Source organism: Pelecanus crispus, chromosome 5 (genome assembly GCF_030463565.1).
Source record: "Pelecanus crispus isolate bPelCri1 chromosome 5, bPelCri1.pri, whole genome shotgun sequence".
NCBI classification, from domain to species: domain Eukaryota; kingdom Metazoa; phylum Chordata; class Aves; order Pelecaniformes; family Pelecanidae; genus Pelecanus; species Pelecanus crispus.
The window spans coordinates 59,278,622-59,291,548 of record NC_134647.1 but is presented as its reverse complement, the minus strand read 5'-3'; the positions used below and the strand labels follow the sequence as shown (position 1 = coordinate 59,291,548).

General features: G+C 47.6%; 1 protein-coding gene across 1 annotated transcript in view; it reads right to left on the bottom strand.

The window, feature by feature from the left end:
• Positions 1-12,927, bottom strand: part of NR5A2 (nuclear receptor subfamily 5 group A member 2) — a 97,082-nt gene that overhangs the window by 75,662 nt on the left and 8,493 nt on the right. Inside the window, exons 2-5 of the mRNA XM_075710976.1 lie at positions 10,600-10,737; positions 7,988-8,106; positions 6,548-6,689; positions 3,166-3,812 (exon numbers count right to left, since the gene is read on the bottom strand). Of these exons, the coding sequence (XP_075567091.1) occupies positions 3,166-3,812; positions 6,548-6,689; positions 7,988-8,106; positions 10,600-10,737 (1,046 nt within the window). The remainder of the gene's footprint in view (positions 1-3,165; positions 3,813-6,547; positions 6,690-7,987; positions 8,107-10,599; positions 10,738-12,927) is intronic.

Here is a 12,927-nt window from a genome sequence, read left to right as displayed (position 1 = left end):
CTTGAGATCTCTTTAAAAAAACCAAATTTTCAGCCAAATGGAAAGAAAAAGAGAAAACTTTAAAATTGTAGTTCACTGGTGGTTTTTTGGTATTATCTCTAGGGTAAATGTGGCCTAAACCACTGATGGACTGGGACAGCATTTTTTTATCATGTCCTTCTCCTTTTCAGTCCCTCCTGAACTCTGCTAGCTACAAATCTCTAGGTGTAGCAGAAAGGAAAATGCCCTTTTATATGAATTGAAGAGACAAATGTGTAAGACTAAATTTAGAATGAAGTGAAAGGATACAGTAAAGAATTGCAAACTTGCTGTTTAGTATCTCACAGTTGTGCAAGGCATCACTTGTCATGACAAAATCATGATGAATTTCATACAAACCACATTTGTACCTTTTTGCTGTTTAATTATTTGAGTAATCTAAAATTTTAGTCCCAGAGATCTGCTAATGCACCTATCTTATCTGAAACTCATCTCAAGATTCAGTTTAAGTTTAGACAAGTAGGAATAATAGGAAAATATCTTCTCAAGCATATACATACTTCTCAGCTGTGTATAGACAGGGAACAAAGTTAGCTGTTTCGAAAATCTAGTTGCATCTTTATTACAATTTCCTTTTCCCTTCTTTCTGCATTTAAAATCTCTCTGTCACATTCTTAGGTGGGTTTTTTCCCCCTCTCGTACAGGCATTCATGTTCTCTGGAGCAATCTGAAATAGCTGGTTTTGCTACCTTGATCAGAAGGAGCTGAAACCATGGACGGATAAAAAAGCTGTGTTCAGGAAAGGTTTGGAAACCCTTTGTTTAATTCTGATCCTCTCCTCTCAGCTGCAAAGGGAGATGGTGTTACTTGGTGCTGTTAAAGTAGAGTCTGATCTAAACATGTTTTGAGCACCTCATTTTTTTTGAAGTTGAGAAGCTTAAAGTTCTTAGCATTATGTGTAATCTGGTCCCTAAATATTGGATGTGGATGGATTTCCAACTGTGTTGTTATTGTTCTGGAATGCTGTGCAGTTTAGTTCATCTTCTCCATTTAAAAAAAAAAAAAAAAAATCTGGATATGCCAGAAGGTATGAAACTGTCTGAACTCTAAGTTTCAAAGATGTAAAGAGTGCAAATACTAAGATGAAACCAATGCCTTCTAAAAATGTGTGAAAGTCAGTTCGCTAGCCAAAGGCTATATGTAGTGAATTTCTGGAATATATGTATTTCCAGAAGTCTGTATGTACATGGTAGTGTATACACATCCAGAGCCAGGAGAAGTTGGTCAGCATTCTCATGAAACAAATTTCTGCATCTTTCGTGTCCATACTAGTAAATACATGTTGGTTGAAGAATATCATCCAGGCTGAGGCTGGAGGTGAAGACCATCTCTAAAACTATTCCCAGTATAGTATATAAAATCTGCTTATAGATTAAGCCATGGAACCATAAAAAGTAAATGTTGCTTGAATATTTTTTCATATTCTCACCTTAATCATAACTGGAATTTTAAGGCAGACCATAACTTAAAAATTCTTACACTGAAGAGTATCTTGTTCTGCAAGTCTCAGTGATTTTTAACATGGTTACTCCAGACTAAAGTACTCCCCAGTGTATGGGTAGAAAGGTCTGGTCCCTGATATTTAGGACATAGTTTATTGGAAATACAACGTATTTGTAATTTTAATTTTTAAATCATTTAAAATGGGTAGCATGGCTTATAGCTTACAGCTTACAATAAAATTGTAAACAACTTAGCAAACAAAGATGTGACAGTCTTTTCCTCTCTTTAATCCATTTTCTTTCTCCCCTCTGACTAAAATTCCTCCTTTCTTTCTCTTTATATAGACTGCGTTTTTAATGGTTCCTGCAACCATTCTGTTGAAAAATTGGAGAGAAGTTGGAGTTGTGTACGCAACATATACAGCTTGCCTTTTTTTTGTAATCAGGCTTTATTTCATATGTCTGCATCATGATGGTTATGACAGAAATACTGTTGTGGCAAGCATCCTGACTGCAGCTTTTTAATGGGATCTCCCTTCTGTGCTCTTGATTCATGTAGATTCAATTCTCAGTGAACATCCACAGTAATTGTTGTATTTGGATATTGTATTATTTTTCCCCTTAGTTTGACAGTAGTCAGCAAGAAATTATGGATGGTCGCAAAACTTTACAGATTTCAGCAGCAAATAGTTGTGGCAAAAACGTCTCTGTGTAGCAGACAGAGACTCGGTAACTAGCAATATATTAGGGAAATTCAGATGTGATTTGAGTTCATCATCTTTAGGTTTTTCTGAGACGGAAGATATTTTATTCATTCCAGAGCTAATTTCTGTATCAAGAGAGTGGTTAAAACCTGTAGTTTATCTCTATTGTCTGATCCCAAATTTCTGGCTTAAAATTTCAGACCTGACCACAACAGACCACAAAACTGCTTTAACAAAAAGTCTGAGAAATGTAAATGGGGGAATTTCTGGCCATCAGAGAGCTGTGCATGAGGATTTATTGGGTGCTCCAACAAAATTAAGAGCCTAAAGGTCATTGTAGCCAACCTAGATTAAAGGAATCCCCCATGTATCAGTGGTGACAAGAACCAAAAGGAGTCCTTAAGGTACCTTCTTCCTCCTTGTTTTCTGTTCTATGTATACTCTGCTTAGGATTCAGCCTTCATGGTTAACTACACACACGAGAATGCACAAAATAATATCCCAGTGAGGAAGTGAATATTCCAAGTGTGGACTTATATAAAGAGTGTACATAGATGGACAGAAATGGCGTTCCCCCATTTATTAAATGAGGTAAAATAATTACATAAATGAATGTAGAATGGTGTAAATGGTGTGCTTACAACTCTGAATACAAGCCAGACAGTGAACAATACTGACAGGGAAGCAGTAAAATTTATGCAAGGCCCTGTGGAGGTTAATAACAGTTGTGATAAATAGTAAAGTACAGAAGAGCTGAGCTGAAACTTGAATCTCTTTGCTACAGCTAATTACAGGCTCAGGTGGAAGACAACTACAAGTTTCTCCTCCTAATAGTCTGCCTACTTCAAGCTAAATAAATTAAGAATGAGATACCTGGGGAAAAAAAATAAATAAACCATACTTTCTTGCTTGAAGTACATTGTAACAAATAGTATTTTTTTCTTGATTGAATGATAATATAATGTAAGATTGTTACCTACCTTAAGTTCTCTAAAAAAGATGCTACTCCTAGCCCACTCAACAATGGAGAAGAGGGTTTGGTCAGCCATTTTACACATAAGCCCAAATGTGTTGAGCTTCTCGTGTTTGCTTCTGTTGGCTTGCTCTTGCTGCAGATATGCCATGATCTTAGCTTGGACTTGCGGCTCATCTGGCTCACATTTCAGGAGTTCCAATATCAGATGTGGAATACTTGCTGGTGAGCTTGTTTGATAACTATCCATGTATGAGTAGCCCATTATTGACTCTGGTGAGCTAGTGTAAGGGTCAGGGTACTCAGACTTGATAGCACGGCTTGGAAAATGGCCATAGGTTTGGTAACCTTGCAAGCTGCCATGGGGCGGCATTGTCATACTAATTGGAGAGGTTACAAAGGGACTTCTGTCATAGTCTGTAGGAGGCAAGGCAGTATGGTTCAGAGGTAGGCCTTTGGAGGCAGAGTGGATGTTCTGGATTGCAGAGGATATTGTCAGGTCAGTCGGCATTGCTTGGATCACCTGAGTCATGGCTTCCAGTTTAAGTCCATTTGCTCGGATAAGAGCTTTCTTCTGCTGCTTCAATGCCCTGTCTCTCTTGTACATTGGTCCAAACTTGTTTCGACCGCCACGCATTCGGTCAGCTCGCACAGCTGTCAGGGGAGAGGAGGAAGTAAATCATAATTAAAACTTTGAATCAACATTCTTTAATGAAACATACATTAGGACAGAGCAGAAACGTAAAAATAACTCTTTTTTTTTTTGTTTTCAAATTCAAAATAGCACTTTTATTCCTAAAGAAAAAGATTTATTTTGACTTAACAAATGTCACTTTTTTTCTGGTAATTTAAGTGTCACATGCATATATTACTAACATAGAAGGACTTCTCTTCACATTGATTAGGACACAGGGACAAACACAATGGTTGGCTACAGGAATTTCACACCTGCTATGGGATCATGTGGAGATCTCAATGTATATTTGGTTTTATGTCAAGCTACTATGTCATTAAGAAACAAGGGCTGATGTCCAGAATTTGTCTGAGACGTATCCAGTGGACCACACTGTCTCATTATAATCATTCCATTACTGCCTTCCACCGCAGCAAAACATCTGAAACGTAAATTGTGAAATGTTCAGTAGTGGCAAAGTGGAATACGTTTTTCTTGGCAAAAAGGAAATATTTCCTTTTGATGATTCTGTTCAGGTTGGTGTAAAACTTCAAGAGATTTCTAGTTAGCTGAACAGCTCTACAGAAATGTTTAGCTGCAGTTGGAATATGCAGAGAGAAAGCTGTCAGCTTGCTGCCTTCCACACAGAAGGTGGAAGTGAAACAGAAACTATTGACACTGTTCTAGCTTGTAATATCTCTGGAATTAGAAACAATTAAAACAAATCCACCTCAACAGCTGCCTTGGGAGTCATACCGGTGGTCCCTGTCACAGCAGTGTCTGTCACCGTGGTATATATGTAATGGACTAGTGAGGAGCTCTCACCAAGCCCACCTTGGCCAACGGCAATTAGATTGAAAGAGGAACCTTTGACAGCCTGGTGACATGTTGAGACTGCTGAGATTGCTGGAGGTTAAGTTCTTGAGCTTTTTATCTTAGGGATTAGTAGAACATTAAAAATTTATTATGAATGCTAGATACGCATAATACTGTACATTATCATAAGGACTTTAACGTTTAATGATTTTTTTTTGGTCCATGGTAATTTATGAACTAGACTTTAAGGCTATATATATTGCTATCAGGGAAATACATATATAAATGTCACAAGTATTTACAATTATGGAAGCACGTGTTCTTCCAATTTTCTAAGCAAAGGAAAAGAAGTTGTATGGATGTATGGATAAGGAAGCTAAAGTACATTTTCTAGAGTATCTTTAAAATTACAGGTACTTTGCTTAGATTTGTAGTGAAAACGCTGCTGCTAATACTGCTGTTGAATGTTGATTTTGAGCAAAATGCAGGAAATTAAAATAATTAAATCACCATGCTGGTAAATGTAATTAAGTATAAATCTGTATACATAGTATGCTCCCAGGTATTCTACAATTAAAAACTGTGAGCCAAATTGGATCTGCAAATGCTTTTGTATAAATCCTATAGAAAGTAAGATGAACTGCATGTAATCACAGAAGACAAAATTTTGTCCTGTGTCATTGTCAACAATTGAGAGGAGTTGAAAGTAGGAGTAGATAAATGTATTTAATCCTTATTCTTAATGTCAACAAGGAGAAAAGGATTCCAAATGTCCTGTTATTGTACTATTTGAATTTGGAGGAACATGCAGTGATTCGGGATGTTTAGTGCAGTGTGTCAGTGCTAGCTCAGTCTTGTGGGCAAATAGAACAGTATTGAATCTACCAAACTGCAAGAGGCTGATTTTTCTGTTTATCTTCAGTTATATCAACAGCTTTCCTTTGCCAGGCTCAGGTGATTGGGTCTTATCCTTTATGGTTCCCTTAATGGTTTATGGTTTCCCTCCATGGCCTGATTTTTCCTGGTTAAGCGTCTAGGGTGCATGCCATTTCAGTACAATTGTGAGAATAAAGAATTTAGGAGCTTGTCCTTGGTCAAGCAGAAATGTCATCTGCTGTGAAATCTGAACTTTAATATTTCATATATCAAAGTTAGAATGAACTGTGTATGATTCTCAAATTCGAGTCGATAATGATTTTGCATTTGGTTATCTCAAAGGGTATTGTACACTTTTCATTGTTCTCTGTACATGAGCGTGAAAAGAAGTAAAATAGTATACTTCAAAATGCCTTATTCTCTTTCATTTGTAATAGCATCTCAGGTGTAGCATCACAAAAATATAGGACACAACTTTAGAGATTATTTGGTTCCTTAATCTCAAAGGCAAGACGGTGTGAGAAAAACCCTTCTTTTATCTGTTTCTCTGTTTTCTGCCTTATTGTCAGAAGAATATACATAAAAAACCAACCCTAGGTAAAATATAAGTAAAATCAGATCACTCTCCATAGCAATGACTAATTTTTCTTTTCTAATCTGGACACTTCTTACATATTTCATGTTTAATCTAAATTAAGTCTGTTTAAAAAGCTGCAAAACTATTCTGTCTAGATCAATTCATTCACAAACTCTAAAATACTGAAATACCAGATTACATACATATATGAAAAAATGGATTATGGTTTTGACTAGTTGTTAGTGATTTACCATTTACTCATTAGATTTTTTTTTTATACAGCAACAATTTAATTAAGCATACAAAGTCACCTTTTACTGTAATTTCAAAACCACAATAAATATGTAGCTTTTTTATAAAATAACATGTAATAACATATGTAATCCTATCATTTTCAAAATTAGTCTACAGTGTAGTTGACAATATCAGCAAGACTAGAGCTCTTACCTTCCAATTTCATTCCAACACTCAGACATTTTTGAAATCGACAGTAAGGGCATCGTTTTCTCTGTGTTTTGTCAATCTGGCAATTCTGATTTTCTATACACGTGTACCTTTTGTTATTCTGGACTGTTCGCTTAAAGAATCCCTGTATGACAGATATAAAAGTTAGCCTGTTTTGCTTGAATAGCATGTTTCAGCATTTTATTTTATGGAAATCATTGTAACATATTTTTCAGATACCACTCGAGCACTTATGAAGTTACATAGCTTATTTTAAATTACAGTGAGATGTACCCAGGAGAAAACCACCAGACTCCAAAGGAGTTTTCTTGTGTGAGCGCTACGTTTTATAGACTTATGTCAAAGCTTGATAAGACTGGCTATAGTCTCTGTGCCCCTAACAGTGCTAGCAGAAATAGTGAGGCTGACCAGTTCCTTTTGTATTCTTTAATCATTGCAAAATTATTAATGTCTTCCTTTTAAAGTAGTTTTACATTAAATAAGCAGCTACACTGTTGCAAAGATAACAGAAATACAGAGTACCTCTGGCTACTGTACATCCCAGTGCTGCATGCCAGAGGCATAATAAGTGCTTGTTGTTCATTTCTCATTGATTATTTTTTAATGAAAATATAATGTGCTAAGTTAATTTTTCCATGCAACTAAATATTTTAAATTGCATTGTTCTGTCAAAGGAGTTTCCTTTACAGTGATCTATTTAAATGACCATAAAGAACTTTAAAAAAATTTTACATGACAGATTTCACATGTCATAAATTCATAAGTATTTAAGCCCTTTACTATAGTAGAACCATGCAGATACATTTATCTTCCAGTATGATAAGTTGCATTTACAAACACTTTATTCTCAAAATGAATGAATGATTTAAACCAAATCATACATTAGTTACTCGACTTTGTGTGCCAAGTGAGCTCTGACAGTTATAGTTTGTATGAAAAAAGTGTGTGGTCATTATAGTCACAGAAATTTACATTGTAATATTGAAAGATGAAATTAAAAAATCTTAAGAAAGCTGCATTAGATTTTGCAAAGTTGATCTGTATTGAGGATGCTTTTCCTACTTTACCCTCCAGGAACAGAATAACTATGAATGTATATAAATGAACTAAAATCAATAATTTAGGACAGTTAGGAATGAAAGTTGTTCTAGAACTACATCACTTCACAACAGCAAAATATTTAAAAGCAACGATAAAACTACAATGCAAAACAGTCCAAGTTGTTTCCATTTGTGCAGATGAGACCTCTCCAAGAGACTTCTAAATGCTAAAGCTTTTTGGTGGTTAATTTTTTACGTGACTGTAACAAGAAACATATCAGAAATAAGCCAGATTATTATACATCTGTTTAATATTTTTTCTGCTTATATTTGAAACTTTTTTTGCTGTACTTGTGCTTGTATAAAGTAATTAGTACAGAACCTTGCAGCTTTCACAGGTGAGAAGTCCATAATGGTACCCAGACACTTTATCTCCACAGACTGGACACAGTTCCTCAAGGTCTTCATCGTAAGAGTAATTCACCATTTTAAACTGAGACACTGGGGAAAGGAGAAATAGCACACTCAATTAGAATGTACATGAATAACTCAAATTTTCTGCAACTGTTCTTATCTAGAGAGAAAGCTGACTTACACACACCACTCCAAATTGGGGGGGGGGGGGGGGGGGAGTTGTTTTATTTTTAAAAACACAGCTTGCATGGGGACACGCAACTTTTCATCAACCGCAAATCTGCATGATGCTTAGCAAGTGGAACAAACCCCATCAGCTCCTCGGTTTTATGTTCTAAATATTTATATTTACAGGATGCCCTTAACCTAGTCCTTAGTTTATGGAATCACAAACTAAATGAATTCATTTAAATCCGAAAATGATCGGGGCAAGCTTTAAAAAAGCAGAATGAAAAGATCGTGTCACTTGTGTATTTAAAGTAACTCAGTTCGTTTCCTTTAAAGTTTTCTTTCAACATCAGCCTGCAAATATTTACTTAGCCTAAACTTGTATCTTACAGACCCAGCACTTTTGCGCCGCGTCAGATGCAAGTTATTTACTTGCCAAACCAGCTTAAAACAGCGTCCTCCGCGCCCCCCAAACTCGATGTCTCGGGGTGACCGCCACCCCTCCGAGCCAGCTCGCCCTCCCACCCTGCCCCAGCCCCCGGGCTGAGCGCTGCCTGCCCGGAGCCCCCGCGTTTGGCAGCCCGCGGTCCCGCGGCGGCGGGGGGGGAGGCCCTTCTAGCCCCGCCGGCGCGGGTCGGCAGAGGGGTAGCGGCCCGGGACCGCCGCCCTCGGGGGATGCGGTCGGGGTCTGCCCAGCCGGCGCCCCCCGGTACCGGGGGCTGGCGGGAAAACCGCGCGCCGGGGCCGCCTGAAGTTTCTGCCGCTCGGGGAAAAGGCGGGGAGGAGCCGGCCGTCAGGAGGGGACGGGGGGGGGGGGTAAACGAGCTCAGTGAAGGCACCGAGCGCGGTCACTCGAGCCGGGCTCCCCCCACAAAGAGCTCTGGTCATTCCCCAAAAGAAACCTCGCCGCTCACCGCGGGGCCGGCTGCTTTCCCCTCTCCTGCTGCTAAACCCCTGATCCGCTCGGCCAGCACAGCCTGAGCAAGGCGAGAGGCACCGCTCAGGATGTCGCCTCTTCGCCGGTAACGCCGCGGCTGCCACACTTCGGGGGCACCGGGGCGGTCAGGGTCCGCCCGAAGCCCCCGGGCCCGTCAGGGTCCGCCCGAAGCCCCCGGGCCCGGCGCCCGGCTGGGAGCGCGGGAGCTGCGCGTCCCTCCGCCGGGGCCAGGCCGCTGCCGGGGAGCGCGGCGGGCACTAACCCGCCCGCACACCGCCGGGAAAACGTTTCCAGAGCGATCTCGGCACGGCCGGGGATCGCCGCCTGCCAGCGGCGTGGGGCGGACAGGGGGCGGCCGCAGGCGGAGGAGGAGGAGGGCCCGGCCCTGCCCTCTGCGACCGCGGCTCCAGGGCCCGGCGCTGGGACGAAGTTCCTTCCTCGCAGGAAAAACCAAGTGGGAAAGCAGGGGTTTTCCGAACGTCGTGCCCTGGCACGGAGCCTCCTCCAGCACCTCCGAGGCCACGGGCCCACCCCCGCCCCTGCTTCCCAGCAGGCTCCCGGGAGGAGAAGTGATAATTTCGAAAGAGCAGCCGGGACGGGAGTTTCTGCCCCGGGAGAGGCGCGCAGGGCGGGGCGGGGCGGGCAGTGCCCTCGTACCGGGCTGCTGGCTCCGGGGCAGGGAGCCGACCCCCCCCCCCCCCCCCCCCCCCCCCCCCCGCGGCGGCCCTCGGACGGGACCCCCCGCCGGCTCCCTCCGCGCAGAGCTCCGGCCCGGAGCAGGGCACCGGGAGCGGCCCCGTCCCGCCCCACAGTGGCATTTCCAGCGCCATCCCAGCTCGGGCATCCCGCTACCTCGGCGGGCACGCCGCAAGGGCTCAAAGCCGCCGCGGGGTCGGGGCTCTCTGCTGCCAAGTTTCGCACCGCCGCCGCTGCCACCTGCGCTGTGCCCGCGGGCGCCGCACCCGCGGGGCAGAGCCCTCGGGGCCCCGTTTCGGGACGCTGTGTGGCACACGGGGTGCTCGGCAGGACTTCCCTGCGTAACACCCCCTGCCATAAACTTCGAGCCAGTTTTGCGCGGACGGGGGACGAGACCGAGCCCCCTCCCCCCCCCCCCCCCCGCCCCCCCGGATCTGCAGCGGGGCCGGTGTACCCAGGCAGTGACCGGCGGGGCGTCTGCACCCCGGGGAAGGCTTCCCCGGCCAGATGCTTGACGGTTCCCCGGCCGCGGTTGCACCTCCTGCCCCGGGGCCTTGCCGTCGCCTCGGCGCTGGTGCCCCGGCCCCCGGGGCCCTCCCGAGCCACGCTGGAAGTTGGCCCGCGAAGGCAGGGTCTCGGCAGGGCGCGGAGCGGGGCGGGCAGCGGCGGGGGAGCTCGCAGGCAGCAGCCGTAAACTTTTTTGGCAGGACCAAGGGGCCGTTCGCCGAGGGGGGCCCGAGAGGGCGCGGAGGGGGATCGCCGTGCCTTTTCCCCCTTACCTTGCATGTTTTCCGGCATCTGCCCCTGTTCCCCATTCGACCGGGCGAGTCCCAGGGCCTCCGTCTCCACTTTGGGCAGCATGACAAGGCGGCTGCGGGCCGGGCTGGGGGCTCCGTGTCCGTCCGCGACACCAGCACCTGGACACGGCAGCACAGATTTAGCTGGAGCAAGGGGCGCTCGGCGGCCGCTGCCTCTTCCCCCTCCTCCTCCTCTTCCCTCCCTCTGCTCCACGCCAGCCCTTGCCCTGCTGCAGCGGGAGCACCGAGCGGCCCCGGCCACCGGGAAGAGCCGCCGGGTGCCCGCGGCTGGGGGAGCCGCGGAGCGGTAGTCGGGCTGCAGGCGGCGGGGGCGGAGAGGAGAGGAGGAGGAGGAAGACCGGGGGGTGCCGGGGAGGAAGGAGGAACCCCGGGAGCCCGCAGCAGCCCCGCCCGGGGCTCAGCGCGGCGGCAGCCCGGCGCCCCGATCCATGCGGAGCGGCACAGTGCACAGGAGCGCTCTGCCGCCGCTGGTGCTGCTGGACAGGGTTCCCACCCCCGTCCCCCTCCTCCCTTCCTCCCTCCTCCTCCTCCCCCTCTTCCCCCCGCCACAAGTGCGGAGGTGCCGAGTCGGGACCTCTAGCCCCGGGCCCGCGGGGAGGCGCTCCCTGTGCCCGGGGGCTGCAGGGCGCGGGGGGCTCCGGCGGAGGGGGGCCCCGACACCGCCCTTGCAGCCAATAAGGCGGAGGCGGGATGAGCAACACCCCCCGCGCACACACACGCACACGCACCGCACACACACGCGCGCAGGAGTGCACACACTTGCCCGCCGCGCTCACCCCCTGCCCGGTCGTGAAACCGGGCTGCGGGGTGGGGGCCTGGGCCGCAGCCGCCCCTCCCCGCCCCGGCGGGGCCCGACGGGCCGCCAGCCCCGCCGAGCCGGGCTGCGCCGGCCCTCCCTCCCTCCCGCCGTGTGCCGCCTTGCCGGCGGGCAGCCCCGCTCCAGCTGCCTCGGGGGCCGGCGGGGCGATCCCCCCGCCCGGCCAGCTGCGGCTGCGGGACCCCCGGCCCTCGCCTTGCCTCCCGGCGGGCGCGGGCAGGCAGCGGCAACCCCTGCGCTTGGAGAACCCCAGCCCTTGCGGCCACGTTGCCGTCGCGCAGCCCTGGAGCCTGAGAAAAGCCGGCGGGAGCCGCGCTTGAGCTCGCTGTACCTATTCTGGCTTTTTCGGTCTCCCTTCGCTAAACTTCTTGCGAAATCCGTCGGTGCCAGTCGCACCGTTTGCACAAAAGCCAATGCCCTGGCAGAACCGTCGCTTGAGCAAGAGCCTCCCTTCCCCGGCTCACGGTGCAGCCAGCGGCACTCGTTTCCAAGCTGTCCCAAAGAACTCGTTTCTCGCAGCGGGTGCCTCAGCGGCGAGAGCCGGGCGGCCCCGCGGCGCGGCGGGGGGCCCGGGGGCGGCGGGGTGCCGAGCCGCCCGGAGAGCAGGGCCGGGCCGGGCCGGGGGTCTGCCCGCCCCCGCTGCCCTGCCCGCCCTTTCCGCACCGGGAGCGTCCGGGGGGCTCCGCGCCGCTCCCACCGCAGCGCGTAGGTTTGGCGGTGTGGGATGAGCGGTATTTGCACCTTTGAAAGCATCCGACCCCCCCGCCCGCGCGCTCGGCTGCCCGTGCTCCTCTGCCACTTTAATCTCCGTTGTGTATATTAAGAGCTGAAAATATTTGGCGGTGAAAATTGCTTCCGATTGAAAGTGAGGCGCGGAACTGTCTCCAGCGCAAGGTATAGCATTTCCCATCGGCTGGGACAGAGTTTGTGAAAACTGACCCTTGTTGTAACTTATTAAATACTTGTGATGGTCGCAAGGTGACCAGCGGTGGGACAAGCCCTCCACGTGCAGAGAGCGGACTCGGCTGTGCTCTTTCCTAGCCAGTTTAAACTTTTCGCATCCAGTAACTGGAAGACAAGACCTTTGCTTAATTCAGCGCAGATCCTCAGCCAACCCAACGCCAGCACCACCGGAGTAGAAAACGTCTCTTTCTTCTCCGTGCAGGGTTTGATATTTTAGGGATGGACACAACGCGCAGAGGGGCTCGGACCTTTCGGGCTCCTTCCAGTCTCACCTTTTGCCCATTCCCCTTCGGGCGGGAGGGCGAGCAGGAGAGCTCTTGATCTACATCAAACACGTTACTTCTCAAGTTGTAATTTCACAGTTTAGCAGTTCGCCTGCCAATAAGTTTTAGCACAGCAACATGGCGAGCTGCGGGAGCGGCCAGCTCCATGGCTAAGGCGGGGTGGCTGAAAACCATCCCGAGGGAATGCCCTGGTCTCTAGGCAGAAGTAGCTCGGGCTGAGACCCC